Below are 15,206 nucleotides of genomic sequence, written 5' to 3' on the forward strand. Positions count from 1 at the left end.
TCAATTGCAATTCATTTATTTCTACGACAAAATTACAATAAACAAAAACAAAAAGGTACTTTTTGGTTATCTCACCCCCATTAAAAATTTGCCATTAAAAACTGGGTTATCTCCCCACTAAAAAATTTAGTTTGTGTCGACGAGATTGGATTAAAAGATTTAGATCTTTTTTTTCAATACTTAAACACGTTGTTGACGTTTGGCCTCCTCAATAGGCATGGTATGATTTGTTATAAAAATGTTATCAGATTCAGTAAGATGTTTAATTATTTCAGTTTTCGTGTTTATTAATTTTTTCAGTTTTCATGTTTATTAATCTTTTCAGTTTTGTATGATTTGTTATAAAAATATTATTAGATTCAACACGAGGTTTAATCGTTTCACTTTGTTTTTTTTTATTAAGGGTTAAACAATTTCTTTAGTTGAGAGAGATAACCAAAAGTACCGATATTTCTCATAAAACCCAATATTTCAATGTGGGGTGAGATAACCAAAATGTACCAATAAGAATTAAACAGTTATGGTGGATGGCATGACGTCAAAATCTAACAGAATTGTTAGGACTAACTTATGAAAAATTGTTTACTGAATTAGCAAGATCGCCAAGCAAGTCACAAGATGAAAAATAACTGTTTGTCTGAATAGGGTTGTAGTAGAGAGGGTGGTGGCTTTATGCCAGATGTCGGGAGGCTTAAATATAACAGGGGCAGGCACAGATACCTTGCTACAAAAAAGACACATATGTAACGATAAAGTTGTAAGAACGACCGTGCGAACTCATAAAAGGAGAAATGGTGACAAATGGTAAAAACAGAGGACTCCTTTTATTTAAACGCGTCACACGGTCGAACACAAAAATATATATCAAAGATGATATACAAATAATGTTATACGACGATAACATAGCTGACCAGTAATGAAAGACCACAACCGTATTAGATGAATAACAGAGATATTTATTATGGTGTTAAAGATGTATGTGTATGTGAGAGTGTGAATGCGACATATAAGAACATAATCAAAGACAGGCCGTCGTACAAAGAAAAGTATTGATGTGAGTGATACATGTATGTGTACGTGAGTTATTACAGCAGATAGAAAGAGAGTCAATAACACGTGAGCATTTATACCAGTTCTTATAGTACCATTAGTATGAGTCTGTATGTGAAAGAAGTGAGTTGAGGCTGTATGTGGCAGAGCTGATCACTAGTTGTGATGTTGTCGCATCGATGCCGGGCCGTGATTCTTGTTATACAGATGTTCGTCGCTGGCTGAAATTCTTGTCTGTTTATTTATCGTGGTGAAGCTGAATCACCTAACAGAATCGAAGAGAGAGATGTGCCGCGGTGGTGTATCTGATTTGACCTGTGAATAACTTGAAAAAGTCTAAAAGGTCAGCTTAATCTCATTAATCTTTTAGTGCAATAGGCAAAAACAATAGGCCGATGTTATGAATTATAATATCCTATCAGTAATTCCTTTCTGCAATAGTAGATAATAGATAAAAATATAGATATCTTATTTTGTATTGAGTACAAAAATGCAGCACAAAGTGGATACCAAAGTGCTTCAGACTCACCATTTCACTTATAAGAGCCAGAGAGAATATCAACAAAGCAGGACTGCCGGAAGAAACAAAAACAACAATTGCATCTCTGAAGGCTGCATTGGTAAATGCCATACTTGCTGTTCCACAACCTGAAGTCCCAGCCAGCAAAACCATATTGGGCCAATATCAAACTGATGTTGTCACGTATATCAGCCCTACATCAGAAATTGTGTCGGTTTGATTTTGGCCTGATTTCATTTTGCAACGTGGCGCAACATCAGGCTGACATATTCCTTGATGTTGGGCCAATATGAATTTGAGATTGGGCAGAGTGTGCAGAAATAGGAAAAATACATTAAATGCGAGAGATATCAATAAAATTGTATTTGAAACCACAGATAGGAGTATTACTAACTTGGTGAATGAGTAATTTGAATGGAAGACAAAACCATGTATGCAAAACTATTCAGCCTATTGTTACCAGTGTGTTGCTAAAATGGATTACCTTAAAGAATTGAGGTAACCCGTAAATGGGTTATCTTAATTTTTAATTTGTGCAAACTCGAGATCTGTAGCAGATTCATTGTCAAAAGCAGACTTGTCCAAATTTTTTTTCTCTCCTCCTTCGGCCACCATTTTTGTCACTAGCAGTCCAAAGCCATTCTCAAGTCACCAACTCAACCTCTGCTTCTGTTGCATTTTCCATAGTCTTGCAAACAGCCCCTGAAATTAATTAATTATGTTTCTTAAAAGTAGTTCTTAATGTGAGAATAACAAATGCACTCACATGCATTTACTTTTGTACTTGCATAAATTACATGGATTTGATTAATTGTTGAAAGCAGATACAAACATTCATAAATGTTCACTACTGTTTTATGTCAAGCTGGTACAACCACTCCCACCACCCCAGAGTCTGGCTAAAACAGTACTCAAAGTGAATATTAATGTCATCAAATGCCCAGCCCAGGGCCATTTTCAGTCCAATGACTGTAAATCAAAATTAAAAAATGCAGTCATTTTCAATACACTATGAGAAAATATATATACACTCAAATGTAAAGAAAAATGTAGAATAATAACCTTATTGTCAAACATCAAAAACAATTAACAGGGTTCCTGTGGGTTCTTAAAAAGAAAATTCAAGGGTTCAACGTCAATTTCAGCATCTAGGTTATTTTGTGACAAACAATGACAACATACAAATAGAGTCAAGTTTTGCAAATTGTTTATGCATATGATGTCCAACTGCCATTGGTTGACTTACTTTACTTTACTAGTAAAACAGAACTAGTAAACCACAGTATACAAGCACCATGTAACTTTCTGAGGTTCCTGCTGGGACCTTAATCAAATAATCTTTTTAACTGAATATCAGGTTGATGCACTTAAATATTTTTAATTACTATACATTCAAAACCAACCAAATCTGAGGTTATGAGTATCAAGATGAGCACACAATGATGGGTGTGAGTTTCTTTGGTGTGTGTGTGTGTGGGGGGGGGGGATATGGAAACACACGCATGTAAAGAATGAAGGAAACAAGTGTCACATGTAAGTAGACAGATCAGTTAGAGAGGGGCAGAGATGGTATTAATGAACCAGCAGGTAAAATGTACAACTTACTATGTTATTTTGAACCGCAACATCACTTAATTCAGCTTCCAAAGCCTCAACATCCTCTTGACTCTCACAAGGGAAATGAATTGTGTCAGGGAGATTCCTTGTCTCCGAAATGGAGGATGAGGATGGAATATTTTGAATTAGCTGCAATATAGAGTGCAACATTTCCCTCTGCTGAGACTGTTCCTCTCAAATTTTTTCAATTGCAGTGAATAGCCGGTGATCCTGATCTGAAATAGAAAATAGAAAAAAAAAAAGGTAGAGTAGAGTTACGAAATACTTGCTGAGTACACCTCATGATGTTAGTAGTTTACAGATATACTGAAAATAATACACAATCAATAATAATCTCATTTCACATTTGCTTTCTGGAATCAGAGAGTTTGCTAAACCAACAATCAACTATTTGTGGCCTTATATAAGGTCTAGTATAACACTAATATTTATTTGCCTTTTCTAGTTTGCCATGATTAGGGGTAGGGGTTTCATATTCCAGAATTAGAAATTATGATACCTATTTAACAGGGAAGTGGCACCTTGTTTCAGTGCCCCAAGGGCCTCTAGAATAGTAAAAGACACCAAAGTTAATATTACAGTATTATATTCCTCACACTAATGCAAGCAAAGTTTTTGTACCTCTTCACCCAAAACGTCCATGGAGATGCTGTGGCTATCTGAAGCTAAAACTTATAATATCATTGCATAAATATCAACAGACCAGATGAGTGATACAATTTATTGTTTTTAAGTAATCCTTTTGAAACAAGATAGATTAAATTGCTAAAATTCTTGAAAATGTGTTTTTTTCTTTTGACTCTACCCTCATTTACCTGCCAGTTATTTCTTAAGCACTATAATTATGTATCAGGGTGAAAGCATACATTTAAAACATGACTCTCCATGGAATGACCCTAAGAGCTGCTTTCAAACACAGAATATTTTATTTTACTGTTTATAAATAAATTTGAAACCATTTTCCACATATCCTAAAGTATACCACTGATATAATATTTGACTCATCGTGCAACAACTGTTCAGATTTTCCCGACAAGTTGGAAGGAGCTACATTTACACTTCTTTCTTTAGCATACTGTGAATGTCAGTTGGCTATGGATATCTACTTGGCTCTGAATGACAGGAGGTGGCTTTGGTAGCATCCATCTTTGATACTCAGTATCATCATCATCATCATCATCATCTGAGAAAACAAAATAGAATGAAAAATAAACAGGGAATTACATGTATTTCCCTTCACACAGTGAATAACATGGGTATATGTTTGTCAACACATAGCCTTAGAACACACTGGAACTCATACAATGTTTATAATAAGCCTCAAACTTGTAGTGCTATCCATGGCCATGTCTGACAGCCTACCTGCACTTTCATGTAAAATGAAAAGTGGATGGTGAGTAGAGACTCAGAGTTTTACATGGGTGTCCTCGGGAAATGATATTCAACCCCATTTCCAATGCAAATAATAAATTCAGCAAACATGGAATGATCCTAACTGTCAGATATGTTGATAAACCCCAAGACATAAAAAAAATAAACGAATAGTTAATGTTGATATTATTACCATGAAACAAAATTTTAAAAAATAGTGTAAAAAAAAAGGTGTAGGAAACGAATATGAAAACAAAAATACCAGGAAAGCAACGAGGGGTGGGGAGAGGACTTCTTTATAATCGCAATCTATACCGTCTGAAAGGCATTTATATAAAATTTCATTGAAAAAAAACCCATTTTCCTAGAAGTTATGAGGGAAAAACATAGGATCTTGTGAATTTTCCGAAGGCCTCTCCCCACCGTTGCTTTCCGGGCATTTTGTCTTTATATTCGTTTCTTACACCTTTTTTTTTTTTTTTTTACACCTGTGGCACTTTTTTTTTTTTTTTTTTTAGATTTTGTTTCCGGGTAATAATGTCAACATTAACAAAACGAACATCTAAAAGGGATTCACTAATTATTAAAGAACTGTCTGTCTGAAATTTGTAGACAGGCTATCTGTAGCTATCCTAATGATATCCATTTCTGTAGGGTTTCATTGAGAAATTTGAAATACATTTTGAGCTGTGGTAGGTTTATTTTCTATTTGCTTTTGGCTACACGCATCAAAACGAATAATCTGTCAAATGTTGATAACCACTCAAATATTAGCTTTAAATGTAAACGCCATAATGTTCGTTGATGCTTGAAAAAACGATTTTAACAACTTTTTCCATCGTGTCGGTTTGGATCCAAGTTTTGAAAATGCACTGGAACATTCGATTCACAATTAATTGTTGAATATTTCTGAAGTTGAAAGACTTTAAATTTTCCCATACATTATACTGAACTGGCAAAATTTAAAAGCGTTTTTAGTCTTATTTATGACAGTAGATAAATCACATGTTTTTTCATCCTAACTTACAACAGAGATATTGAATTTACCTGCTTCCGATGTCGAAAATGAAAGGATCACATTTTGAGTTGTTTCCCCTGTCCTTGCTCGGAACACAAGGATATTGTGTGTCCAACTGCAGTACGACAGCAATCCGGCATCCACCCGATGTTGGAATACTGTTAAAAAAAAAAAAATTTAAAAACACAATACTGTTACAAATACAATTTTTTCTACATGGACGATGATAGTAGTAAATGGAACTGACAGTGAGAAATGCAAAACATAAAATAACTCCGTTTTGATGTCGTATTGATGACGGGCTGATATCGGCAAAAATTACCGATATTCCGCTGTTCACCCGATATGGTCATGCTGGCTGGGATACCACTTACCATCGAAAGAGATTCTTCCGACCTACCCTTGGGAGGGACGCTATCACAACAAGGAAGGCCAGTGGCCTTCTGTTTAAGGTCCCTTTCGAAAACAGAAAAAACACCAATCCATCGTCGAGAGAGAAGCCTGCGCAATCGTAGAATGCTGCCGCAAATAGCACCACCTAATAGATGTTTCCCCATACTGCAACACCGTCACCGATCAACGCTCGGTGGCGATGATCTTCAATAAGCAAGGGACAACAAAAATCAAAAATGAAAAACTTATACGCTGGCGCTTGGACCTCTCAGACATAAATTACACAATCTTATAAAGATCAGGAACTCAAAATAAAGCAGCAGATGCGCATCAACAAGAGATACCACAATACTAATAACCCTTCACAAACAACTGTGCTACCCACGAGTGATCCGCCTTCTTCCCTCACCGAAATACGCGAAATGACACTCGCTTGCTCTACATGCATCAAACTCAAACCCTGCTTCCACAAACCACTTATGGGTCAGTTAATACGGGCATTGAGACCTTGGGAGCGCCTCTCCATTGACTTTGTTGGTACCCTGCCATCAACCACACAATATCGCTAATTATTGATAATAGTCGATGAGTACTGAAGGTACCCATTCGCATAGCCATGCAAAGACATGAGTACCGAAACAGTAATTTCCCACCTGCTCAATCTCTTTTTATTGTTTGGATCACCAAGTTGTATCCACTCTGACAGAGGAACCCAATTTGATTATAATAAGCTCCAGGACTTCCTTCACGCTAACGGGACAATTGTAGCGACCAGGAGATGGTGACGAAGGAACGGCTCCTTTAGCGCATCGCACGGTCGGCACAAAAAAAAAAATAGATGGAATGAGGTAAGTGCCAACAAGAAAAGAGAGACTCAACCGGTAACAAATGTATAAAAGTAAGGTTTATTGGTAGTCAGCGTGAATGTCTGTGTGAGTGAATGCGACATAATAAAACACAATATAAGACAGGCCGTCGTGTAAACAAAGAGTGTGTGTATACAAATATGTGTATGTGAATGCAAGAGATACAGAGCATAGAAAACAGTTTATAATAAGGACGTTAGGAGAAAGTCCAGACACAAGGATAAGAAATACCAGTTCGTATTCATGGTACACAGTGGTAAAGGTGCTGTACAAGAGATCGTGGCCGAATAGCAGAGCCTGGAGAAAAGATACTGTCGCCCGAGAGGTTGAGGCTGCGATCGGTTACTTGGTACAGAGGGTCTCGCTGTTATTCGTGGTGAAGCAATTCACACAAACAGTGTTGAGAGAAAGTGCGGGTGCTGTTGGTGGTGTGTACATAGAGACGTCAGTGTAGACGCTGTCGACGAAGAAGCTGATGGTGGCATCGAAGATGGAGTTGCAGCAAGGTGTTGAAGTGTTGTTGTTGGAACTGGCTGGTGCTCTGTGGTCAGCGGCTAGACCTCAAAAGGTCTAAGGCCGAAGATGTTCTTTTTATTCCTAATAAATCGGATATGTAGAGGGGACAAACAAGGATAGACAAAAACATATATATCGGTCTTCAGCTTTTTACGAGTGTTCTATCGAATGGATGTTATAACGAATATAATAATGTAATGTAATATGGTACATTAAAAATATATAAAATATTAAAATTTTTAAATTCTCTTTTTTTTTTGGCGGGGGGTGGGGGTGGGGTTTATCTTACTAACCCGCCGGTTGATTTCCCTTTTTTTGTGTCTTTTTCTTTTCTATGCCCGGTCCGGCCGTGTTGGCATGGCTCCTTGCATACTCATCTTTCTTACGATTTCCTTCCATCTTTTCGCAAACACTCTTTGCGGCAAGCCCCTCCTCTCCAGACGAATCTTGAAAACAAGATGGGCGGTGAAATGGTTCACCAGTCCTCGTCTGGAGATGAACTGTCCTGTCACAATTCCTTCCACACGCGTCTTCCATACCGTTTCTTTCAATATGGTTATTACCCAGAGAAATGCTGCCTTCTCTTTGGAGAAAGAGAAAGGCGGTACAATCTTAATCATGGACTCAGTCGAGAGCCGTACTTCTTCTGCATCCGACATCAATTGTTCGGCATAGGTTATCAAATCCCTCAGCTCCTCAGTGTACGAAGGCGTGCGTCACCGTTTCACTGGCACGCCCGCACCTCGGACACTTGGGGGAGGTGTCATATCCGGGCCTTGACAACCTTTCCCGAACCGGTAAGGCCGATCGGTAGCACAGCCAGGTCAAGGATTTCTGGTAGTTATCCAGGAATCTCGACCCGAAGGTCCTCCCGAACAGGCTGGCTAACTGCTTCTTATCAAAGCCTAGAGTCTTCCCCCAGGACATCGTCAGACTTAAGCTCTACTAACCCGCTATAAATATCCGCTGTGGTAATCTTGCTGTTAGCATTGCTCACCCGGGAGAAGAGGGAAAGTGCTTGTTTGCACTCCACATGCCATTCCCCTGTCTTGGGTCTTCGCTTGATCCATGCTCCTAAGTCCCTCAGGGACCTATACTTTGGGAAGTCCTGTTCGGCAAGCGTTGACCACACCTGCTCACCATCGAGGTGGCACCGGAGATGCCTCAGCCTCAGCGCGTGCTTGCGCATCATCAGCCAGGGCATCCCCAGCCAACCCTTTAACGGTTTCTGAGTTTCTGGCAACAGATGGAACGCCTCACAAGTGGAGTTTTCCTTCCCCACAAAAAGTGGAAAAGTATCCGCTCCAGCTTGTTCAGCCACAAACCAGGGCAAGGCACGACGGTTCGGCGGTAGGTTATCACCGATGCTATGAACACCTGCGCAACCTCCTCCCTTCCCAACAAGGATAACCTCCTCCCTTCCCAACAAGGATAACCTCCTCCCAGAACACTTCTGGGCTATGGCTGTCACCTTGCTCGCCACCTCACTCCAGTTCTCCACCTGGAGGTCCGGTCCAAACCAGACCCCGAGCATTTTAACCGGGCTCTCCGTCCAGCGCCCGACGACGCTGTTGGGAGGCATCGACTTGCCCCTCCAGGTGCCGAGTTGCAAGCCGACTGATTTTTCCTGGTTAATTTTCGCCCCTGCCACCGTCTGGTAACCTTTGATGGCGCCTTCTATGCGAGGTAGACGCCCTTCATCCGACACGATGATGGTGACGTCATCCGCGTATGCCGTCACGTTCCTTCCGCAACAAAGATCATGCGGGTCCACCCCCACGTCCTTCAACTTCCGCAGCAATGGCTCGAGCGCCAATACGTACAGAATCGGGGACAGGGGGAAGCCCTGACGAACCTAACGCTCGATCGCGAAGGGGTTCGAGAAGAACCGATTCACCCGGACTATTGATTCGATATTGCTGTACATGGCTTTAATCCAGCCTCGGAAGGTCGGGCCAAATCCAGCCGCTCGAAGGACCGCCGACAGGTATCCGTGGTCAACCTATCGAACGCCTTAGACTGATCTAAATTCACCAATGCCCCACCGTTGCCATGCATTTTACCCACCCGCTCTATGGTGTAGCGAATGAGGTGAAGATTGTCTTGTATCGTCCTTCCTGGGATGGCACATGTCTGTGCTTCCCCCACCAGGTCACCCACGACAATCCTAACTCTCTTTGCGAGCACCTTGGCCAAAATCTTTAACTCTGTGTTTAGCAGAGTTTTGGGCCTAGAATTATTAACATTATCCCCAATGAGTACACAGGCTGTGGTTTAAAGGCACAAAAACAGAGTTGCTCTTACCTCGAGTTGCAATCGGGTACTGCGGTCAGATCATTCAGGTGTTATCTGTGTTGGCTCAACCGATTTCTTCAGTTCGGATCCGTTCACACTACTTCTAGCAGCACGACTTGCCTTGTCCGCAGACAGTGTAAGAAAGAGACAGACTTGCCCCATCGTTCGCTGACGTGACGTCATATGGTTCATTTCGGTCTTCTTGCGCCGTCTCTCCTTCTCCCTTCCGGTCAATTCCCCTTCCACCACATGCTCCCCCCCCCCCGATCAAAAGATCACTGCTCCCCTGGTCTGTTTCGTAATCGTCCATCCACCTTGGCGGGGTGTGTGACGTTCCATTTGAGATCTCCGTAGGGTCACGAGGCCGGTTTCTCTCTCTCCTTCATCATCGGAAGAACTAATCACCCTTCGAATATCCAAGACGTGACGCGGCATTCCATCCATTGATATATTATTTGGAGTACTGATCGCGGTCACCTTTCCTTTTTCCCACTGCGTTGTACACCAAGCGTTCGGGAGTTTCACCCACACTTCGTCTCCACAGATGTAACTCCATTTACCCTTGGCTGCTGTGGCACCACGTTCAGGTGTCTTCATTTGTACCAGTATATGGCTCTTTGCAGGACCGACTCTTCAGCTTTGCCCTATCCTGGGCGACATGTTGTACTAGAAGACTGCCTTCATAGGGGAGATTCGTTTCCTCTCAGCCATGGATTTAATCGTACGGTGGTGCCATTCCACAATCCTATTTCCACCTGGCCTGTATGCAGCTCTGAAGAGGCGTCTTGTACCCCACCTTTCGAGCATCTCTCTCAGCTGCTCTGAGCAAAAAAACTGTTCTGTTTTTCATCAATAGCTCGTCTACAAGCGCCATTTCCAAGAACGCCGCATTCAGCACTTCTGCGACTTCGGTAGCAGTCTCCGCTCCGATTTCTCTCTATATAGCCATTCTCCTCAGCCCACAGTCGACTATTGAAAGGGACACTTTTCCCCTATAGAGTGTTACATCAATGGCTAGCCTCTTCCAGTCTTCCTCTACCCGAATCTTTTCTGTTTCGTGTGCGCTTGAGGCAGGATCGATTGATTGACACCTGTTGCAATTCCCCACTATTCTCCAAACGCTCTCCCTGGTGACATCGGGGTCGACCGTCCTAGCCAAAAAACAACATCCTGTTGACTCCGATGTGGTGCATGTTGTGCAGTCTCCTCAGTTCTGTGCCCTCCAGCTGACAAACCACTGCTACCCTACTCGGAACATCGTCTGCTATTTCCAACCAATGCTTTTTCACTCTGGTTAGAATCGTTGCCTTATTCTTTTCTGAGGGCACGAAAACTACATGCAACTCCAGGTCGAACTCGGCAGCTAGCTCCCTCAGGATTCCCAGGCAATGCTTAATCACCATTTCCGTGGCCCCTTTCGTGCGAATCCTCCTCTGGTTGGTGATCACTGATCCCACCCACCCTCGCACTGTAGTAGAATCAGCCCAGACGTTTACAGTTTGCAGTCCCTATCTCAGTGCTAGGTTCACACCCTTTAACACAGCATTCAGTTCAGCCACATTGATGTAGTTGTAGTCGTCCTTCTTACTAAGCCACGCTATGTCTTCCACCTCGACACCTCCCAACGCTATGCTGCTTGCACTACACGATCCCTTTCTTTGTATCAAGCACGTACCAGCTGCCCTTCCCTGGATCTTCCGCTCGCATTATCATCACTGTCTTCTACTTTATTACCTCAGTTCACTTCTTCTGCTTGCTTTTTGACATAACTACATGCCATCCTGCAACAGACTTGTGACCCACAAGCTTCCCACACATCGAGAACACCCCTGATTTAGTTCCAGGATCTCGTTTCCTCTGCGAAACACAAGCCTACTCGCTTTATCTCTTTCGAGCCTGAGCCCCAACGACGTGCCTCCTTCTATAGCCTCTGGCGGTTTTGTTGTCAGTTCGAACCTCCAAAGATGGCTCACGATTTCCTCTGCCGATGCCACATTCTCGTCTACAAGGATATCATCAATATATGGGCTGGTAGCCTGCTCCACTTTGACCTCTTTGCCCCAAAGCACCTTTAGGGCTGTAGTGAGTCAGGAAAGTTATATATGTTGCCACGGCATAGTACAGTTGTGCTATGGCATACTCCAGCTAATCAGGGCTAGATGCGTAGGAATACAAACAGCAGTTATCTAACTTAGCAGTGAAGTTTGGGGAGTTATTAGGCAGTTAGCAAAAAGACAGCACTGATACAACAGTTATTCTTCCAACATGAAACAGTTTTAGTGTGTTCACCACCAACTTCATGTAACCAACAGTGAGTTATATCGGCTCTCGACTTGTCACCTCCTGAACAGCCTAGTTCATTTATGCTAACTTCTCTCCTCGAAAGCCTGGATGACATCAGCCACAAACTCTGCCTTATGATGAACTGTATATTTTCGTTTAAACTAGCTCCATTCCTATTAGCTTACAACGGCTTCCGACAGAATCATTTTGTGCAAAAGTAAGCTATAATACTTTACCTGACTCGCATACACATACAGGCTATACACTTTTACTACTCGTCAGCACTCGTTCCTATTTTAATAAAGTTACAATGCTTTGTTTAAAAATGCCTTCTAGCATTCAGTACACATGTTTCTCAAAAGCGCATTTAATGAACTTCGTCACGCATACTTCCATACTTTAAACTAGTGACCACTCGTACTAAAGGACCTTTGCCATGATCTTTGGCGCCGAACTCAGGCTGAAACCCATTCAAGTCAGGCAGTATGTTCTGCCCCTGTACCACACTAGTTGGTACTTCCACAACTTCTCTGATACATGGAGCTGCAGATAGGCTAACGTGAGGTCGAACCCCTCCCATTCGCCTCCACACGCGTCTGCTGCCTTGTCACCCACATGGCAGGACACACATTCAACTCGACATCTGAAGCATGGTCCCTCGGCCGTTTGCTTCGCCAGACACTTGCTGTCGTTGTTCGCTGCCTGCCTCTTCGTCCTGCTCATATCCACCATCACTTGCCGTTACGTCATGTGTGTCACTTTGCGACAACACCCACGATTTGTCAATCATCGGATCTATTTTAAAACGGGGGCGCCAGTATTTTCTTAACGAAACACTAACGAAACACTTTGAAACTTGGGACACTGGTAGAATGTGTCATATAAAACATCTTTTACTCTTAGTCTTCTTAACAAAAAAACGTACATCGCAAGTTATTCCATGTTAAAGTTGTCGTATTTCTGTAATTTCAACCAATCACTGACGTCTATTCAGCTGAATAGAGTTACTGCTGGGCGGTCATAAAAATGTTATTCCCTGTGACATATTTCATCCGGTTTAATCGTAATTTATACGCATATATTGTTTATATAATAAATTACGCTGTGCGTATCTTTGTGTGTAACAATTTTAGAGTTCGGATTCTAGAGTTACGGTTAACAGTCTAGTTAGGGTTAGGGGATTAATACGATATACACCGTTACAGCGCTAACTGTTTTCAACTGAATAGACGTCAGTGATTAGTAGAAATTATCGAAATAAGACAATTTTTTACATGAAATGAATTCGAATACAAAAATATTTTTCTGTTCTATAACACAAAATAGATAAGTATACGAAGTTTGAAAGTCTTTCGGTACCAAAAACACTACATAAAACATAAATGAAAACTGGCGCCCCCGTTTTAAAATAGATCCCAATCATCTCTTCCCCCGACATGGTTTCGATGTTCGGCATCTAGTGCAGACGTACAGAGATATGGTCGGGAAAGCCTGTCACAAAAGCCAGCTTCACAATCAACGCCAGCACTGCTCCAGTAAACCCTGCTAGGACCACCAACCTCCTAATCTCGCTCACGTCGTCGTCCATCTGCACACGAAACAAAACAAAAAAAAAATTTATCTATATAGTCCTCGGACGTCGGATGTATTCTAAAGAAGTTTGAGATAAAAGAAAAATAGACATCCCGATAAAAGGAGAAATCTCGACTTATGGGGGACAGCTATCCAAGAGTCTACCAAACTATTTACTGGATCATGTGAATGCACCTTCGTTAGCATCTCACCAAATGCTTTACATTAGCATGTTCTTTCACATAAGAGAAAAAAATCGTTCTGTCTCGCACAACCATTATTGTAAAATGCATTACTTTTAAACATAGTAAGTTTAATTTGAAAAAGTGATAGTAAAGTAGGTGAAAGTAACGAATATGGTAAGAGTAGACGAAACCGCGCTAAAATACGGCTGTAGGTAGGAGAATGTCAATTGAATAAAAAAGACATGTTCTTTGAACCCAGGGTGGATGAAAATTTCCAGTAATATTTTTTTACACGACGACAACAATTGTTTCCCCTTAGTAAGCGTTCGCCATAAAGTAAATTTTAATGTTCTTAAAGTCAGTGTCCACATTCTTTAGCAGGCTGCAATTTTCAGGTAATCTAACAGTTTTCTTTTCTTAATTTAATCCAACTCTTATATTTATGTGAAACTGAAGCGCCCTTCACATAACTCCGTTTAGCATTTATAAATATTTGTCTAAAGCAAAGGCCGTTGAACATATCGACCCCATATTGTAAACTTGTAAGATAAAATCGAAAAGCTTAATTAATAAATTTCTTGATTTAAAAACAATAATTCCTTTTTTTTTTTTTTTTTGGTTTTTGGTGTTATTATCGCTTTTAAGTAAGAAATTTAATAAAAAATGTTTATTAAAATTGATGGGGAAAAACTAAAATTCGGTCATTATTTTTATTATCGATAGAATCGGAATATTTGATGTGAAGTATGTTTAAAATTTGCTTGAGTTGTCGAACCCTTGAATTGCCATATAGACCTGCCCAGCATAACTACAGATTTCGGTTAAACACCTCCAGTGTTTGACCCGCAAAAAAAATTACAAACAAAACAAAACATAGTGTAATAGGTGTAAAATAACATATAGTAAACGAATAAAAAAATTAAAAAAATGCGCGCCGGCCTAGAGGGGTGGAGGAGAGGACTTGGAAAATTCACTTGCCCAATGCCATGCAGTGGGACTGAACTCGGAACCGTGTGGTTGGGAAGAACAGGGAAAAAAATCGGATCGTGTGAATTGTCTTGGTTCGCCCCCATTCGCCAGCAAGTGTCTTCAACTATATAATCTCTGGCCGACCAATGTGTCCTGGAGGCCGAAAGTGGCATTTCAGAGGAAAAGTTATCTATGCTATATACGAAGATGAAAACAAAAATTTGCGCACAAAATATTTTCGATTCTGTCTTCTACATAATGGTATTAACAGCGACAATTGCAGCGTAGATGTTTGTGAGTCATTCAAGAACACACACACACACACAACCGTTACTTTCACTGCAATATTTAAATTTCATTTGTGTCTAAATATTTTCGTTCTTTGAAACCGCGACAAAACCCTGACAAAAATTTGTGCTGCATCTGTTTTGTCAGTGAACAAGTCTCGGTTTTAAAGCGACGAAAATATTGAGATTGAAATGAGATTTAAATGTTGCAGTGAAACTAAGTTTTTTTTTTGTGTACTTGAATGGCTTACAAACATCTATGCT

At 40.9% G+C, this 15,206-nt stretch overlaps 1 protein-coding gene and 1 long non-coding RNA gene across 8 annotated transcripts in view; one reads left to right on the forward strand and one right to left on the reverse strand.

Moving 5' to 3' along the window:
• Nucleotides 1–935: 935 nt before the first annotated feature.
• Nucleotides 936–11,809, reverse strand: LOC149134034 (uncharacterized). 6 transcript variants are annotated; one of them, XR_016243091.1, is made up of 5 exons: nucleotides 7,067–7,765; nucleotides 5,606–5,734; nucleotides 4,245–4,370; nucleotides 3,176–3,402; nucleotides 936–2,272 (listed from the first exon to the last, which is right to left on the reverse strand). It is a non-coding gene; the product is annotated as an uncharacterized LOC149134034 (long non-coding RNA). The 6 variants fall into 6 exon arrangements; XR_016243090.1 differs by lacking the exons at nucleotides 4,245–4,370; nucleotides 7,067–7,765 and adding an exon at nucleotides 9,656–11,809; XR_016243089.1 differs by lacking the exon at nucleotides 4,245–4,370 and having other exon boundaries at nucleotides 7,067–7,806.
• LOC106878959 (hydroxyacylglutathione hydrolase, mitochondrial) overlaps nucleotides 6,276–15,206 on the forward strand; it is a 90,529-nt gene continuing 81,598 nt past the window's right edge. Inside the window, exon 1 of one of the 2 annotated variants that reach the window (XM_052970536.2) lies at nucleotides 6,276–6,817. Coding sequence is in view for 1 of the 2 variants with exons in the window: in XM_052970535.2 (XP_052826495.1) it covers nucleotides 14,033–14,081 (49 nt within the window). In the remaining variant the exon portion in view is untranslated. Of the gene's footprint in view, nucleotides 6,818–13,362; nucleotides 14,082–15,206 lie in introns of those variants that run through there. The other variant, XM_052970535.2, reaches the window with a different exon arrangement.

The sequence above is a fragment of the Octopus bimaculoides genome, chromosome 9 (genome assembly GCF_046866305.1).
Source record: "Octopus bimaculoides isolate indiv1 chromosome 9, ASM4686630v1, whole genome shotgun sequence".
NCBI classification, from domain to species: Eukaryota; Metazoa; Mollusca; class Cephalopoda; order Octopoda; family Octopodidae; genus Octopus; species Octopus bimaculoides.